This window comes from Penicillium griseofulvum (assembly GCF_001561935.1).
Source record: "Penicillium griseofulvum strain PG3 chromosome Unknown contig_85, whole genome shotgun sequence".
In the NCBI taxonomy this organism is placed as follows: domain Eukaryota; kingdom Fungi; phylum Ascomycota; class Eurotiomycetes; order Eurotiales; family Aspergillaceae; genus Penicillium; species Penicillium griseofulvum.
In genome coordinates, this window is record NW_024467476.1 from 201392 (window position 1) to 216752 (window position 15361).

Consider the following 15361-nt stretch of genomic DNA (forward strand, 5'->3'; position numbering starts at 1 on the left):
TCGCTTGTCAAGACAGCCCGAGATTAAACCCGCTTATTGGCATTCATATCACATGCATATACCAATGGAAGCCCATCTCACCAGTGAATAAATGACAGGACTTGGACAGGGAATATGTATACCAACCGGAAATGATGAAGTGTGTGAACACATGTAAATCCGGGGGATTCTAGATCATGGCAGTTAGCGAGTAATTCCTCAGTGGTCTGCATATCACTAAGTGATTGGGCTATTTAGACTATCTCGCTCGGTTCCATCTAAAATCCGACGTTATACAGCCTCGTGTCTCTGGCTCTCTGGCTCCCAACGACCTGGTAAGCAGGGGAGGTCAATTTCAAGCATCACGACAAGGTTTAGAGGTGTACATGTGGCCTTCATGCACATATTCATGCATGATGATATCTCCAATAGTTTGGCGGCCTTCTATCATGAACCTTCACGGTAAATATATTGTCACAATATGGTGCCGCCGAGCTGTAGCTTTAGAGAAGGAACATCCTCGTGAGCGGAGATAGGATAGTATGTTACTCAGCGTAGCCTTAGGTTATCCGAAGCCCAGCATTTAAAGCAACCCAAGCTTGAAGTTTATAAAAGAACCCTACTCTTGAGGGCGATTAAGCAAAACGTGGAATTCAAAACTCTATTGGATATCCCTGAACTACTGTTGAAACATCCCATATCTATCTAGTACCTAACGGAGCCCAAAAATGGATGAGTGTCAGATTAATCTGCTCCAGTACCTGCGCTCAAAGACCCAGGTCGATATCGATAGCTTTGATGTTGACGGTATAAAATTACTTTCCGCTTCATCCTTTCTTCTAGTCCAATGCCATATGCTAATAACTCTCCCCTATCAGTGTCGGTAGAAGTCCCAGGATGTATCGATGGAACATCTAATCCGGTATGAACATTGTGCTTCGAAAATGGACGTCGGGCGAATTGACTGACTTCAATTGTATTTCTGATAGGCAGAGATCTACTGGGAGACGGTCAAGCCACGCCACGATAGTCTGGTGAAAGAAGTCCTTGCGTTTAGTGGTAAAGTGAAGTCTGAATTCTCCACGCTGAGACTAGAGGAGCTAGCATTTGAAGTCATGGTGAGCACGAAACTACAAGTGACTGATTTTTACTGCCCCTTCAATTGATCTAACTTGGACTCGTGCAGGCGATTCGGCTAGCCTTTTTTATTATTCCAAACATTATTGGCGCTGTGCATGTGATGGCAAATACGAGCTACTCGTACCATAAGGAGAAGATTGTTGAGACTGGAAAGCGTACGTTGCTATTAATGGTATACTCAAACTGTAATGACAGAAATTCGTTAGGGTTACATAAAATCTGCAATCTCCTTGATCCCACTTTTGACACCAATCGGTTGGTCATAAAGGTAGCCTCTACATGGGAAGGCCTCCAGGCTTGTCGGGAATTGGCACTTTGCGGGATAAAGACTCTGGCAACGACGGTATTTACGATGGAACAAGTCGTCTTGGCCGGTGAGGTAGGTTGTGTTTCCATCTCACCTTTCGTTCACGAGGCCAAAGCGCATTTCGATAATAAGTACGCCGTCTCTTTAAATATACCAAACCGTCTTGCTTACTGGTGACAGATACTCGGATAAATTTCCTCTTCTTCGTTTGTGCGTCCAGGCACAGCAGTTTTACAAGAAGCAGTCAATGAACACGAAAGTCAAAGCATGCGCCACGCTCTCGGTTGATGAGATCCTACAGTTGGCTGGTGTGGACGCGTTGACCATCGCGTCTGATGACCTACGCATCCTTCAAAAGAGTACTGCTTGCAAACGCCTGATTGAAAGCCAATCTCTATTTGGCGAAACTTCTGTCATTGACAGTACTGATTATCCTTCATACTTGGATGACGAGAGAACCTATCGTCATGACTTTTCTTGCAGCGATCAAGGCCAAGGCCAATACAAATTGATGCAGGTTAGTCTTCTTGATCAAGATAGAAACTACCTGTGCTAACAAGTACAACCCTAGGTGCTGGCAATATTTTCAGACTTTCAGTTCAAAGGTGAAGAATTTATGAAAGTCCACCAGCAACTGCTGAGTTAGTTTATAACGGATTTGTCAGAGGGAAAAGGTGACAATAACCAAGTTCGGATAGGTGATTCGTATATAGCAATAAGAAAGTATGTGGAATGAGAGGTAATTTTGTAAGACATGAATGATGAGAGACGATTCTGAACCATGCCGGTTAGCGGAGATTAATTTTGGCATTCTATATTGGCCTGCATAGGATTAATTGATTAGTTTGCTTGCACGGTCTATTTCAGTTCCATTCTAAACACGACGTTATACTGCAGTACTCGTTTCTCTGCTTCATAGCACTAGGGTAGGTTGCACCGAACTAAGTCTGAATCCGAGATTCCGAAGCTCATAAGATCCTTAAAAGAAAAACTAAGAATGTGATGAAACCACGTAGATACTATTTCTGTATTCACATGTTGTAGAACGTATACCCCTTCAACGGGCCTTGGCCTACTGATATTCCACTGGAAAAGGAATCCGCACGGGAAATCATTTTAGAATAGGCTACATTTGCAGCTATATTCCTTGATTATTGCGGAGTACAGTCTAGATTGCTATTGTGATTATTTTAGCCCTTATGCATGCACCATGCATGTGCTTGTATTCCCCTTTGTAGCGTAAATACCGAGTAACTCGAGTTGTACTTGAACTTGCTAGTATTTTTGATATTTTCTCATCAGCCGGATTGAGACGTAGGAGAGAATTTACGGTATTTCCTGAAGTCTACATATATTTGTTCTATTCAGCCGCTCTAATTCCAGTCTTAGGGCACAAACAAGCTTTTCCCCCTTTCGTCTCTCAGCTAGATCTTGCCCCAGTGGCTTTCATCTAGGCAGTATCAACGCCATCTACGCCCGAGAGTTACCACAGACAAAATGACTTTCAAATCATTGCCAATGAATATCAGAGGCCGCAAGCAGATTCATGTTCCCTCGCCTGCATTTGGAACTTTCAACATCGAGGGTTGGAGCTCAAGTGGTATGACATGGGGTTAAGATTAAGTGTTGATTAAAATCCGGCTACTTACTGTCTTTCCAAGGTGACCCAAAAATAACAATCCAGGCAATTCGCACAGCCATTCAAGCCGGATGTCGTCATCTTGACTGTGCATGGGAATACAATGTATGTCGTCCAGTTGAGCTTTTGGTTTCCATGATCTGACCAGTCTTACCTCCACAGGTAGATGCTGAGGTTGGGGACGCGATTCGCCAGTCCGGCGTCCCGCGAAAAGAGATATTCATCACACATAAGCTGTGGCCGAACTTTGCAGCTCCGCAAAATGTGGAACTTGCATTGGACCTAGCCCTCCAGCGAATAGGGATTGAATATGTCGATTTATACCTGATCCACCACCCTGTCGCAGTCAAGCCGACGGGGGACCTCCGTGAAGCGCGGATGGGCGAAAATACGACTCTGGGAGACCAGGGCTGTGCAGCAGATGACAAAGGCAACTTCATTCCAGGCCTGGAACATTGTCCAGCAGCGGTTGCTGCGCTGAATGGAGGTAGAGGCAGTTCTATTCCGACATGGAATGCTATGAAGGCCTTAGTTCGCTGTGGGAAGACTCGATCGATTGGAGTCTCGAACTTCGATATTGAACATGTGCAAGAGATCCTTAGTGCACAAAGTAACGATGACGACGAAGTCCCACTTTCATGCAACCAGATCGAATGCCATCCCTGGTTTCCCAATCAGCGACTGCTTGAATTCTTACTAGAGCACAACATCCTGGTCATGGCGTACAGTCCATTTGCGTCTTTCAGATACGAGTCTGGAGTCTTTCCTTTTAAGGCGTTCGCACCTTGTGGAACGGCTCTGTTAAAAGATAAAACAGTTGAACAAATTGCGGCTAAGAATGGCATAACTGTCTGTCAGGTGCTGCTTAGCTGGGCAGTTCAACGATCTACACTGCCGGTATTTAGGAGCTCCTCTCCACAGCATCAAAAAGAGAATCTTATGTTGAAGGAACTGCCATGGGAGGATGTGCAAGCATTGGCAACTTTGGAATTGGACGGTAAAATTGGGAAGTCCACGACAACAATGGTTTTTCCTGAAATCAAGGTATACGATTGGTAGCTGTTGGTTCTAGGCCTCGGTAACAACCGGCTGAAGGTGACACGATGCTAGCATACTATGGTTGGTTGGTTAGTCTATATTCTGTGATTGCACGTGATTGATGCCATATCCCAAACCCTATGTAGCTCATTTCTGCAATTTATCATTGTTTTTGAACTAAATTTTTGCCATTTGTGCACGAGATATATTCTTGTGATACAAATCTAGCCATATGACGAAGTCGTGTCTGGCTAATTTGTTTGCTGCAATATACTAATGTGACCAAGGCTATCTTTCCTGTTTCGGGCTTGCCTTGGCTGTATAGATTAACTCGTATCATTCTGACCGGAATCTGCTTGACTGGCTTCCGATGACCGACTAGATAGTAGCAGGTCACCGTTAAATAATGAACACGGTAGGATAACTTGGAATTTTCGAGAATACATGCAACATGCTGGTTGCATTTCTGTCAGGCCTACTTCAGTATATAGCGTCGACCCTCCCAGTCGCAATAGAAATCACAACTGTTCTCTTCAATTTCTACATGCTTATTATTGCATTACCTCAAACACCATTTCGTCAATACAATTTCCGAATATGGGTGCTCCCGTATCAGAAGTGGCCATCATTCCCCTTGTGAAAGGTGCCGATCCACGTGTTGAGAATAGCGAGGCAGCAAAGACCCTCAACAGATCAATCCAGCACACACTTGTGCAGCCCGGATACCAGCGCATGGTATGGGGTTTGGACAAAAATGACCCTACCGTGATGATTATGATTGTTGGTAAGTCCCATGAGAAAGATTCAATCACAAAATTCGTATGTAACGGTCTCCACAAGATTGGGATGATTTGCAGTCTCATCTCAACTTCATGACTGCTCCGCATTACCAATCCTTCATGAACGACTTCAATACAATTGTTGCTGGAGCGGTTACTTTGTTCCACACAACCTACGAGGAAGGGGTTGGCATCATGCCTCTGGTCGAGCTCAATGATTACATGGCCGATGTTTACTTTGCTTTCTTCCCTGCACGATCCTTGACCCAAGACTTCCAAGATGATTTCTCCCGAGTCTCTCGGACTGTGAACACAGATCTTCTCGGGTCTAACGATACGTCCTTGAGTATTGCTAGTGGCTGGTGCATTGATGATACGTTGGACGAAGAGCGCCCCGGGAAAGGACCAGAGAGACCGTGGATGTCGATTGTGACATGGAAGAACGCAGAAATCCGACAGAGGGCATGGGATCGTAATGCTGTTCTGGGTGGTATCCCGCAGCTCGTTGAAGGAAAGGGAGAGTTGGAAATCTACGAGGTCGAGTTTCAGCCGGTAATTCCTAAGTCATGAATAACACGGGTTTTTAAATAATGTCACATTGGTCAGTCAAATAAATGGATTTCAAACTATTGCTCAACTAGATTAAAAATAACAACACAATTCACCATGTAGATCACCGCTATATATATTCCCACAATGTATACACATAGACCCACCTGTACTAGTCCTAAAGAAAAACCGGCAGAATTTTCCAGATATCCCGTCTTTATTGATGCCCACTGAATAGCTTCATATTTTCTATGCTTCGAATTTGTCATATCCAGAATAATAATGGGGGTTGCTAGTTCTACTTTGTCGGGAAGACCAATCCGGATGCGGGCTCAACGTGCCGACTTCTCCGATACTCCAGTAAGTGCCTAAACACCTCTTCCATAATATACGCGCTCTAATGATAAAAAAATTATCAGTCAAACCAAGGCCCCCTGAAGGATGACTTTGGAGAGTATACGATTGTTGCTCAAAAGTTGTTCAGCAGTATGAGTCCAAGGGTGAGACATGCTTCTACTATGTTCAATCCATTGCTCAAATCTAACTCCGCATCATAGAAAAGTTGGTACTGCAAACATCAATATGACCGCGAGGGTGAAAATGAATGTTATCATTATGTCCATTTGTGAGTTTTCCCTCTTTGTACACTTTCAATATCTGGCGCTTAAATATTTAGGGATGGCCGGTACTACTCTAAAAACCCGGATGGAAGCATAGAGACCATAAACCCTATATTGAAGGAAGCTTTCTATACTTTACCTGGAACTATACCAGGAGGCGAACGTATCCCGATAGATTACTCAGATGAAGTCGATTGGGAGAGTCTGAGTGAGATACCTGACCCTTGCATCGCAAGAGCCTCTGAAATCGATGAACGGCTGGGGGAATTCATGCAGGAAATCCAGAGACATGCAGGTTAGTTTTAAGTGGCGCAAAGTAAGTTTGTAGCTAATATAGCGCAGAGACGACCGTTGCCAATGATCAGTGCAAAAGATTGAAGAATTGGGAAAAGATGTTGGAAGGAAAGGAAAATTCCGATATGGTCACCGAGAATGAGGCCGAAGAGACCGAGAATGAGAGCGAGCACGAGAGCGAAGATGAGACAGAAAATCACACAGAGGATGAGACCGGGGAAGTATCCATCGGCGAGCCCATGAATCCAGAGGAGACGGAGGGTAGATCTCTTGAAAACCGGAAGGCCAACGAAATGGATGGCAGCGAGGACGAGACCATCAGGACCCCACCCCCGAACAGGGGAAACATGAATAAGAGACGCGAACCTATGCGTACTGAGCAAGACGCTAACAAGAGGAAGCGAGAGCGCCGTAGAAATGCCAAAAGAGCAAAACAGGGGATGGAAGAGAGGACATCAGAATCCTAGCCTCTCTAACGTACTACATGTCCGCGAGTGGAATTTTACCGAAGCTCAAAGTTGATAAAGAAGAATGTAATATTTGGATCTCAGATGCCCCAACCCCACGTGGTGGGTAGCGGGGAATAGAGGAATGTGAAGTAACGGCATAAATAAAATAAGCTGACTCTATTAAATCCTAGAGACAGCACCTCTCGGGCTGGGATATTAAATAACAACAATAAGTAGAAACCTAGGATGGATTTATGAAACATAGCAAAAAAAAAAAAGCAAGCTCATACATGCATCATCGATTACATCCCCAGTCTACATCCATAGATGAAACCTCGAAGGGACGAACACCCACCTGCAAAAAAAAAAAAGCAAAGCAAAGAAATCCATCCATTCATTACCCTTCCTCCATATATATCCTAATTCATAGAACGTAGTTCTCAAATCTCCACACCTCGAAGCCGAACTTGTACCGAGCCTCGGCAAATACCGAAGCTCGGCACATCAGCCAATCTTCAAGTTGCAATTTACAGGAGAGCCAGGACACCAGCGATGAGGCCAGCGGCGGCAGCGGGGGCAGCAAGAGCCATACCAGCGTTGGGAGCGGTAGTGGCAGTGGCGGAGCCAGAGGCAGAGCCGGTAGCGGAGCCGGTGGCGGAGGTGGTCATACCAGAGGTCTTGGTGCCAGTGGTAGTTCCGGTGGAGGTAGATCCGGAGGCTGTAAGGAGTGAGATGTCAGTGGCTTTTTCAATGGCAGATACTAGTGGTGAGGGAGCTAAAGGTAAATATTCCGGTGGAGGGGTTGATAATAGAAACGCCCGGGGTGAAAGTACCAGTAGTGGAAGCATCAGTCTCAGTGGTGTGGGCACCAGTAGAGGTAGAAGCAGAGGAAGTGGTACCGGAGACAGAGGCAGAAGAAGATTCAGAAGAGACAGTGGAAGATGTACCGGTAGTAGAGGCGCTGGAGGAGCTCTTCTCAGGCTCGGTCACATCGAACTTCTGGGACTGGGCGAGAATGCCAGTGTTCTGGGCCTCGGTGGAGAGGAGGTTGATCTGGAAACCGGAGCTGAGCGCATTGAGTGTTAGTGGACTGCAGAGACATATAATCGCGCAATTGTCTTACCCGTTGGAAACACCCTTGAGACCCTTGGCGGTGTAGGAGCCCTTGGAGGTCTCGACGCCGGAGGCGATCTTCTCCTGGACATTGGGGTAGACATTGTTGTTGATCAGGACGATGTCGACGGTGGAGGCGTCAGTGCTATAATGGGTTAGCTTTGGCTGTGACTAGGATAAGGTGGGAACATAGTCAACATACTTGACGGAATCCCACTTCACGGTGAAAGACTCGGAAACATCGAGCTTGTCACCCTTGGCAGGCTCGGTGACGTTGATAGCTGAAATTAAATGTCAGAAAAAGTCTCACAATCATATGGTGATTTTACATACCTCCAACGGAGATGGCCAAAGGCAGGAGAGACAGAAGGATAGAGAAACGCATCTTGACTTAATTTAGCGAAAGTGGTGGATTAAAAAACGAATGGACGTTGGAGCTTGAAAGAGTGAGTGCGAGAAGTTGAAGATGGAAGTTAGAAAAATTCCTCAGATTTAAGAGATCCTTGTCATTAAGTACATGGTGACCAAACAGTGCATCTGATATTGCACAACCTTGGATGAACCGTTAACAATGTCTCTGACACCCAATACGGGAAATACACCTGAAAATAGAACTATCGGTAGTAAGCTACCCGGTTTTAAAGCATTCTAATAATATTTTAATGGATTTATATTACAAAACGTGGGAAATCAGGGTTCGAGTGAGGTTCCATTGTTGGAGAGGAGAAGATCTTCGTGGTTCGCCGACGAGCTAGTTTCAGGCACGAATCCCACACTTCCAATTATAACATATTGCTCCATTATTTAATGAGACCACCATAATGTACTAAACAAATGTGCACTCGGAGTATAGCCGTCAATGGATATGGACACCTACCATGGATGTTGTACGCCGATAGGGCCGATAAAGAAGACGCTAGACAGGCTTGGCAAAGAGCTAGTGAACTTTGCGTAAAAACATGAAATGGAAAAAAACAAAAACAAGAAAAGATTTTTTCCAAGTTTTTAAATACCGCTTAAACTGTATCGGTATTTTACTTTGCAAAATCTGCGGTAATTTATTTCGTTTAATGGCCTGGACCCTGATCTTCGGGAATTCCCGCATATTGTTGATCGACTGCCATTCGAGCAAAGATCACCATAGTCTAATAATCTTACATCTACAGGGAAACTAAAGGGGCCACGTTCACTTGAAATCCCTGCCCAATATATTGTTCCCGTGTCTCAAAAAGGAACTTGAAATTCGCCTGCGAGAACGTTTCGATGTCTCAAGGACCCACTCCGCCACATCAAATTTCAGGCATGAGACACATCTCAATAGGGCACTCGGACTGCACGCTAAATAAACCATATGTGGAAGCCCTAGACGAGAGGAAATGAATGTCTCACCGAGAATCAGCCGGCAAATCATCATTGCACTGCAGACAGAATGGTGCCATTTTCACCAAGTCCACTCCAGGGCTGAATCGTAAACATTAGTCAGATTCGAAACGGGTAATTTTTATTTTTGAGGCGCTCGATTTATATCGAATACGAGATTGGAAGACAACGCAAAGGGTTCACACAAATATTATTGTACATAATTTACACCGTAGAATCCATAGAACCCGGATATTCTTCCAAGACTGCGCCCGAATCCAACCGATTAGTTAGCGTAGATATTCACATTACTGGGGTAGCACAAGAAAGTCAGTCAAGCCACAACATATGCAAAGGATGAGAATACATACAAGTCCCTTTTAAGACCACTTTGGTCCACTGTGGCCGAGTCAACCCATACACTGGCACTCATCCCCTGAACAGGGAATTTTCCATAACCTTTTTTGTCGATAATCACAGGGTTCATAGTGGGATGCAAGAGATCGGTCCATTGTTCATATGCATGATGTTGACCGACAAACATGCGCTGTACACCCGGACCAGCGTTGCTGATAACACACGCAAGGCCCGAGTGACGGGCGTTTCCGTAGCGGACAAATCCTGTATCGCGGTTAGATGTGTCCAAGATGGGTGTTCACCCAGGATGGGGCTCAACATTCTTTGGAAAGGGGTAAACGGACCTATGCAATTTGGTTGGTTGAAATAATCTTGCTGTTCGCCGTAGGCGTAGAGTTTGCGGGCTTGTGTTAGTACGGGCAGAAGGCCGTTACAACTTGGTACCATTGGTTTCTCAACATTAGCCCGTATTCCGTACAGGTCACCGTAAAATACGCAGGGATGACCGTCTTTGCGGAGGAGAACAAGGGCGTATGCTAGTAATTTGAAGGATGGTGATACCGGGGTCTGTGTCGATTAGCCACGTTTAGTCCTTCTAAAAGGGGAATACTCAACTTACTTCCAGCATTTGCCCTGGTGCCTGTAAAGAGTTAGGTTAATAAACATGCCAAGATTAAGCCACAAGCTGGTACTTACCGTATCATGGTTTGCAACAAGGGTCTTAAGAAGTTAGGTTAGTGACTAGTTGGGCATCAGGCGTTGAGCAACTTACCACAGCGTGGTCCGGCTGACACTGTACCAGTGTATTATTGAAAATACCGCGAAGGTCTGGTGCATGCGCATGGGACAACTTGGAGAACCGCTCTAGGAGAGGCACATCATATGCAGTGAGGTTGTAGTCCACCTTCTCGAGGTAACCCAAAAGTGACGGTAGATGTCCAGTCCAGTACTCCCCTATTGCGAAAAAGTCAGGATTGGCGGTTTTCCGAATATGTTGTACGAAGCTGCGCTGGAACTCTGTTGAAAAATGCTTGGCGGCATCAAGTCGCATTCCATTAAGGTTCAGTGTATTGGTGATCCACGTTCCCCATTGCAGAAGATCGGCGCGAACTTCTGGATGTGCTAGATCCAGATCGGAAAACATCAGATAATCGTAGTTTCCGTTCTCCGTCGACACATCTTGCGCCCAGTCCTTGTTAGATTCGACAATCTTATAGATTGCGCTTTGCTTGCTCTTGTCGTCCCAGTCCACACCGCTGAAATGTTGCCAGTGATACTTCATTGAGCTGTACATGTTACCGCGACCAGCGAAATCAAAGCCTGTCCAGCCATGGACTTCTGCTGGCTTAGATATGTTCAGGTCTCTTCCTGTTTTTTCAGTCAGTAAACGGCCAAAGATCCGTGACGAGTTCAATATTAGCGAAAGAAGGACAAGAAATCTCACGTTTAGGATCGACCTTGACAGCCCGAAAGGGCTCTGGATAATCCGCGCCGGCTTTATGATTGAGCACAGCATCCCAGATGACACCAATGCCCACGTGTTGCGCTTTGCGCATCAAGTCTTCAAGCTCTCGCTTGGTACCGAATTTCGTGGGAATTGTGCCCTTTTGATCGAACTCCCCGAGGTCGTATAGGTCATAGATATCATATCCATTACCATTCGCATCCATTCCCTTGCACCCGGGAGGAATCCAGATCTGATCAATGCCAATGGCCTTGTACTCTGGTAAGGCATTCTGTAGACGGCGCCAATGCTGCCGATCGGCGGGAACATGCCATTCAAAGGTTTGCAATATGAGCGAGTTATCTGGAGCATTCCATGATGGCAGCTGTTCTAGGTTCGCCGCTGCTTCTATATCATGTATTCATATTAGAAATTGCATATGTTTTTTAGTGGAGGAGACTGACCTTCAATCTGTTTCCATTTCTGGCCTTTCTGTCGAGATCCACACCATAGGAACGGCATCGTTTGATTGTTGTGCAAGTGACAAACTCCATGGAATACAAACACAGAATATGGATATGAATCCCTTTTGGGATTAGGGCTCGGATGTGGGGGCGACTATTTTTATTCGGCGTTGTAAGATACGGGTCAGGTGGATCATTACTATTAATTACAGTTAAGATGTCTCAACTATTAGACGAAATTTTCATTTCAACCGTGGATGGAAATTTTCTAGAAAGAAATTCCCGAGCTCCACATAGGTAATCTCATTGGCTTTCCATAATGCGTGATATGTAACAGAATTAAGAAAATAAAAAACGAAGCTCATAATGATACAAAGACCAAACACCGTATCAGTAGGAGGCAAAACCCCTAGAATATCGCCAATGTAAAACAAAAAAGGAGAAAAATATTGCACATGAAAAGGATATCTCTGCAAATCAAACCGAGCCGTCAATGCAGCCCACCAGAATGGGGAAAAAAAGGTAGAAAAAAAAAAGGATCCGAAAAGGGAAGAAGAAGAAAGTAGTCGAAGAGTGAAGAGAAGCCTTTTGGGACTCTTCTTTCAAAGGAGCGTAATGACGATGCTGGTCACCACTCCTAGCAGGGTAGCTAGACTGGCACCACTCGTAAATCGGATGCCAGCCGACGTCAACCCATTGTGAGTCTTCAGCATCGCGAGGGAAACGTTCGCAGAAGAATAGCCACAAAGACCACTGCCTTCCATGTATTTTGTGGGGAAGTAGACTCTGGGTTCTCCCTTATCCATAGGGACGCTCAACATACCCGCGTCATCGACAGTTTGGTTCGTACAGCCCAAAATTTCGGTTACCTTGGTACCAGCATTAAAGCTGACAGCCAAGTCTATTTTGTACGCTTTACTGGCCGAGCTTTGGCTGGACAATACCATGACAACTTGTCGACCCTGAACACCTTTTGTGAAAGCAAGCTCACTGCCGCCCTGGTAGATTGTGTGGGTGTCGTCCTCGAAATAGTCTTCGCCCAGCAAGGCTGCGTGCTTGCGGAGGCGGTTTAGCTTTGCGATCATCTTATAGAGCTCCGCGTCGGTGTCATATTTCGTGAGCCAGATGGCTTCTCGGTTCTTGGGCACTGAGTCGCCGGCCAGATGTTGCTCTTGGCCTTGATATATCATCGGGATTCCATCAAATAGCATGGTAAATACTAGGATGTTTTTGGCCATCTGCAAAATATTTATGATCAACAAAAAGTGATCACTCACACGGAAGAGGATATACATACCGCCATGTCCTTGGAATAGCTCGCAATCCGCGCCTTGTCGTGATTTTCAGAGAAAGAGACCATAGCATTGACATCTGGGATCGAGACTCTCATATTCTCCACTCCTATCGCCAAGGCGGATGTATTGCCCATGGTAAAAGCCTCTAGGATTTGGAAATAGATCGGATAGTTTGGCAAACTGGCGATGTAGTTGCTCTGGTAATCGTTCATGATGCTGACTGCGCCTTCAAGGACTTCCCCTGTCATGAAAATGTTGTCGAGGCCGTCGGCAAAGATTTTTAAAAATTCTGGGTTGACGTGCTTGGCTGCATCAATGCGGAGCCCGTCAATGGAATATGTCTTTATGGCGTCTTTCGCCCATTTGATCAAGAGCTTTTGGACATCTTCGTGCTCTGTGAAAAGATCTGGTAGTGGGACCGTCCAATCACCCGTCGAGCACTTCTGCGCAATCTTCATATCATTCCAGTCTGTCATGTTGCAGTACGTATGGTAATAGTCGGCGTTATTGAAGGGTTCCAAGACGGAATAGTCGATATTTGTGGCGGGATTGCTACCATTCGTGATATAGGCCATATTGTTGATCACAGTGTCCAGCATCAAGTACATGTCCCTGGAGTGGAGAGCGGCACTAAGGTCGAGCAAGTCTTGATGCGTCCCAAAATGAGAGTTGAGTTTGTTGAAGTTTAATGGCCAGTACCCGTGGTAGGCTTCGCCATACTCGACTCGGCCATGGATATTCTCCATGATCGGAGAGATCATCACAGCATCAAATCCCATTCCTTGGATGTAGTCGAGTTTGTCGATAGTTCCTCGCCATGTTCCTCCGCAGTAAAGGCCTTCCTTGGTGTTGCATGGTGATGTTGTCGATCCGTCTGTGCGAGCAAAACGATCTGTCATAGTCTGGTATACTGATCTACGCTTCCAGTCGGCTGTAGTTGCGGCTGACGCCGAGGCGATGAGCCCCGTAATCAACAGGCCTACCAACGAACGAATGGTGCAGCGTGACATCATGGCAGCTCGTATTTGTGCGGGTCGATTAAAATAAGAAAGACAGAGAGTACGAGGTTTCAGATAAAGAGTGATTTGAAAAGCTCACGAAAAGGGCAAAGATGGCCGGAAAGAAGAATAAACGAGTGACATTTGGACTTCAGCCAAAACAGAAAACGAGAGGAGGCAAAGAAAGCAAGAGGTTCGAGAGACAGGAAAAGATCGAAAAATGGGGAAATTTGCTAGGTCCTAAGCAGGGAGCGAGTCAGGTGGCTTCCAAGGTTCTGCCGGCGATCCAAACATACAGTAGTTGGGGCCATCACCCCACAATCCTCTCGCTATAATACTACATTAAACGGACAAACATGTGTTTTATGCACTCGGTGGAGCGTGCACGTACGTATCTGTGAATATGATTTGCCTCGGAATAGCTACATTATTGGACCTGATTAACATACCCGGATTACTCGCATAAATTCGGTGATATACCCCATGATTTTGAAAGTAAGTTATAAAATGTGGCTTCTAAACCTGAAGAACTACACTGGTGGCTTCATAGACTATCTCAATATCAAGCGGGGGGGATGGGGAGACTGCAGAAACCCGAAATTAGTTTCGTTCATATGGTGAGGGGAAGAAGAGAAACCTGGCGCACTAGTAATAACATCGTTAGGAGACTCCGTTCCTGAACGGGTCATTTTAAGTGTCTGTCAGGTACCAGGCACCCCTGTGGCTCTCTGGGAAAACTACGGCTATTTGGTTGGAGGTCCTTCTTGCAGGTCACGTGAAGACACTACCCTAATTTCAGAGTCACCTTTTGCTTTAATACAACACTAGAAATGAGAAAGTTTGCATGGTCCAATCATCTGAGACGAGGTGGCATCTATCCAAGAAACTAGTGATGCTGCCCTGTATCTCCACAAAATGAGCTATACATAGATACGGATTACTCCGTAATACCTTAGTGCCATACGGAGCACTCTAAATTGATACACTAAACGCTTTGGCCTTGTATGTTGTAGTTGTTGGAATACGAGATAGTGAGACAGAGGTAAAATATTTTAATAGCGGACTCCGTGGAGAAATTATATATTCTATTATTGATTTTTAGCTTGATCCATTTATTCTACTATGTACAACAATGTTGTATGTTGTACTCCACATATACACTGCCTGCAATGACTGTTATATACCATCCCAACAAAGAAAGAAAAAACGAATCAAGAGAAAATTGAACGTAGATAAGTACTACGGAGTACTCCGGGAGGATATTCCGGTGTGATAGATAAAGTGATTCTAGCCCGTATGAACTTTACTGCGCCATGCTCGCTTGTTGACGGCTTCCCGGATTTCCGTGCCAAGTGGCGTTGATAACAGGTTCACATCACGGTAAATACTGCAGGGATGTCTGACCATGTGGAGATTAGGGCAGATATTTTTTTTCCTTCTCGTACATAGTACAATTTCAAGGTTTGACTTGAAATTAATACGGAGTAAAATATAAAATCGGTTAAATGCCATGGCGGACATGCCGGATGTATTAGTC

General features: G+C 45.3%; 6 protein-coding genes across 6 annotated transcripts; 3 read left to right on the top strand and 3 right to left on the bottom strand.

Annotated features, from left to right (window-relative positions):
• Window positions 1-707: 707 nt before the first annotated feature.
• Window positions 708-2072, top strand: PGRI_033470 (Aldolase-type TIM barrel; the record flags this gene model as incomplete). Its single annotated transcript, XM_040791060.1, has 7 exons — window positions 708-786; window positions 858-901; window positions 969-1097; window positions 1166-1274; window positions 1326-1557; window positions 1607-1943; window positions 1998-2072. The coding sequence occupies 7 exons, from the start codon at window positions 708-710 to the stop codon at window positions 2070-2072; spliced, it is 1005 nt and encodes a 334-aa protein (XP_040644116.1).
• An 872-nt stretch (window positions 2073-2944) lies between these two features.
• PGRI_033480 (aldo/keto reductase family protein) lies at window positions 2945-4124 on the top strand (the record flags this gene model as incomplete). Its single annotated transcript, XM_040791061.1, has 3 exons — window positions 2945-3026; window positions 3088-3170; window positions 3228-4124. 3 exons carry the CDS (start codon window positions 2945-2947, stop codon window positions 4122-4124), a joined length of 1062 nt encoding a protein of 353 aa, XP_040644117.1.
• A 576-nt stretch (window positions 4125-4700) lies between these two features.
• PGRI_033490 (antibiotic biosynthesis monooxygenase family protein) lies at window positions 4701-6812 on the top strand (the record flags this gene model as incomplete). The annotated part of the gene is made up of 6 exons (XM_040791062.1): window positions 4701-4887; window positions 4944-5434; window positions 5851-5931; window positions 5989-6056; window positions 6108-6346; window positions 6394-6812. The coding sequence occupies 6 exons, from the start codon at window positions 4701-4703 to the stop codon at window positions 6810-6812; spliced, it is 1485 nt and encodes a 494-aa protein (XP_040644118.1).
• Window positions 6813-7321: 509 nt separating this feature from the next.
• On the bottom strand, window positions 7322-8292 carry PGRI_033500 (GPI anchored serine-threonine rich family protein; the record flags this gene model as incomplete). Its single annotated transcript, XM_040791063.1, has 5 exons — window positions 7322-7512; window positions 7556-7860; window positions 7918-8052; window positions 8110-8188; window positions 8241-8292. The coding sequence occupies 5 exons, from the start codon at window positions 8290-8292 to the stop codon at window positions 7322-7324; spliced, it is 762 nt and encodes a 253-aa protein (XP_040644119.1).
• Window positions 8293-9552: 1260 nt separating this feature from the next.
• PGRI_033510 (alpha-amylase) lies at window positions 9553-11589 on the bottom strand (the record flags this gene model as incomplete). Its single annotated transcript, XM_040791064.1, has 8 exons — window positions 9553-9577; window positions 9638-9887; window positions 9968-10190; window positions 10243-10263; window positions 10320-10343; window positions 10396-10991; window positions 11068-11475; window positions 11532-11589. 8 exons carry the CDS (start codon window positions 11587-11589, stop codon window positions 9553-9555), a joined length of 1605 nt encoding a protein of 534 aa, XP_040644120.1.
• Window positions 11590-12133: 544 nt separating this feature from the next.
• On the bottom strand, window positions 12134-13836 carry PGRI_033520 (alpha-amylase; the record flags this gene model as incomplete). Its single annotated transcript, XM_040791065.1, has 2 exons — window positions 12134-12769; window positions 12829-13836. 2 exons carry the CDS (start codon window positions 13834-13836, stop codon window positions 12134-12136), a joined length of 1644 nt encoding a protein of 547 aa, XP_040644121.1.
• Between the last annotated feature and the right edge of the window lie 1525 nt (window positions 13837-15361).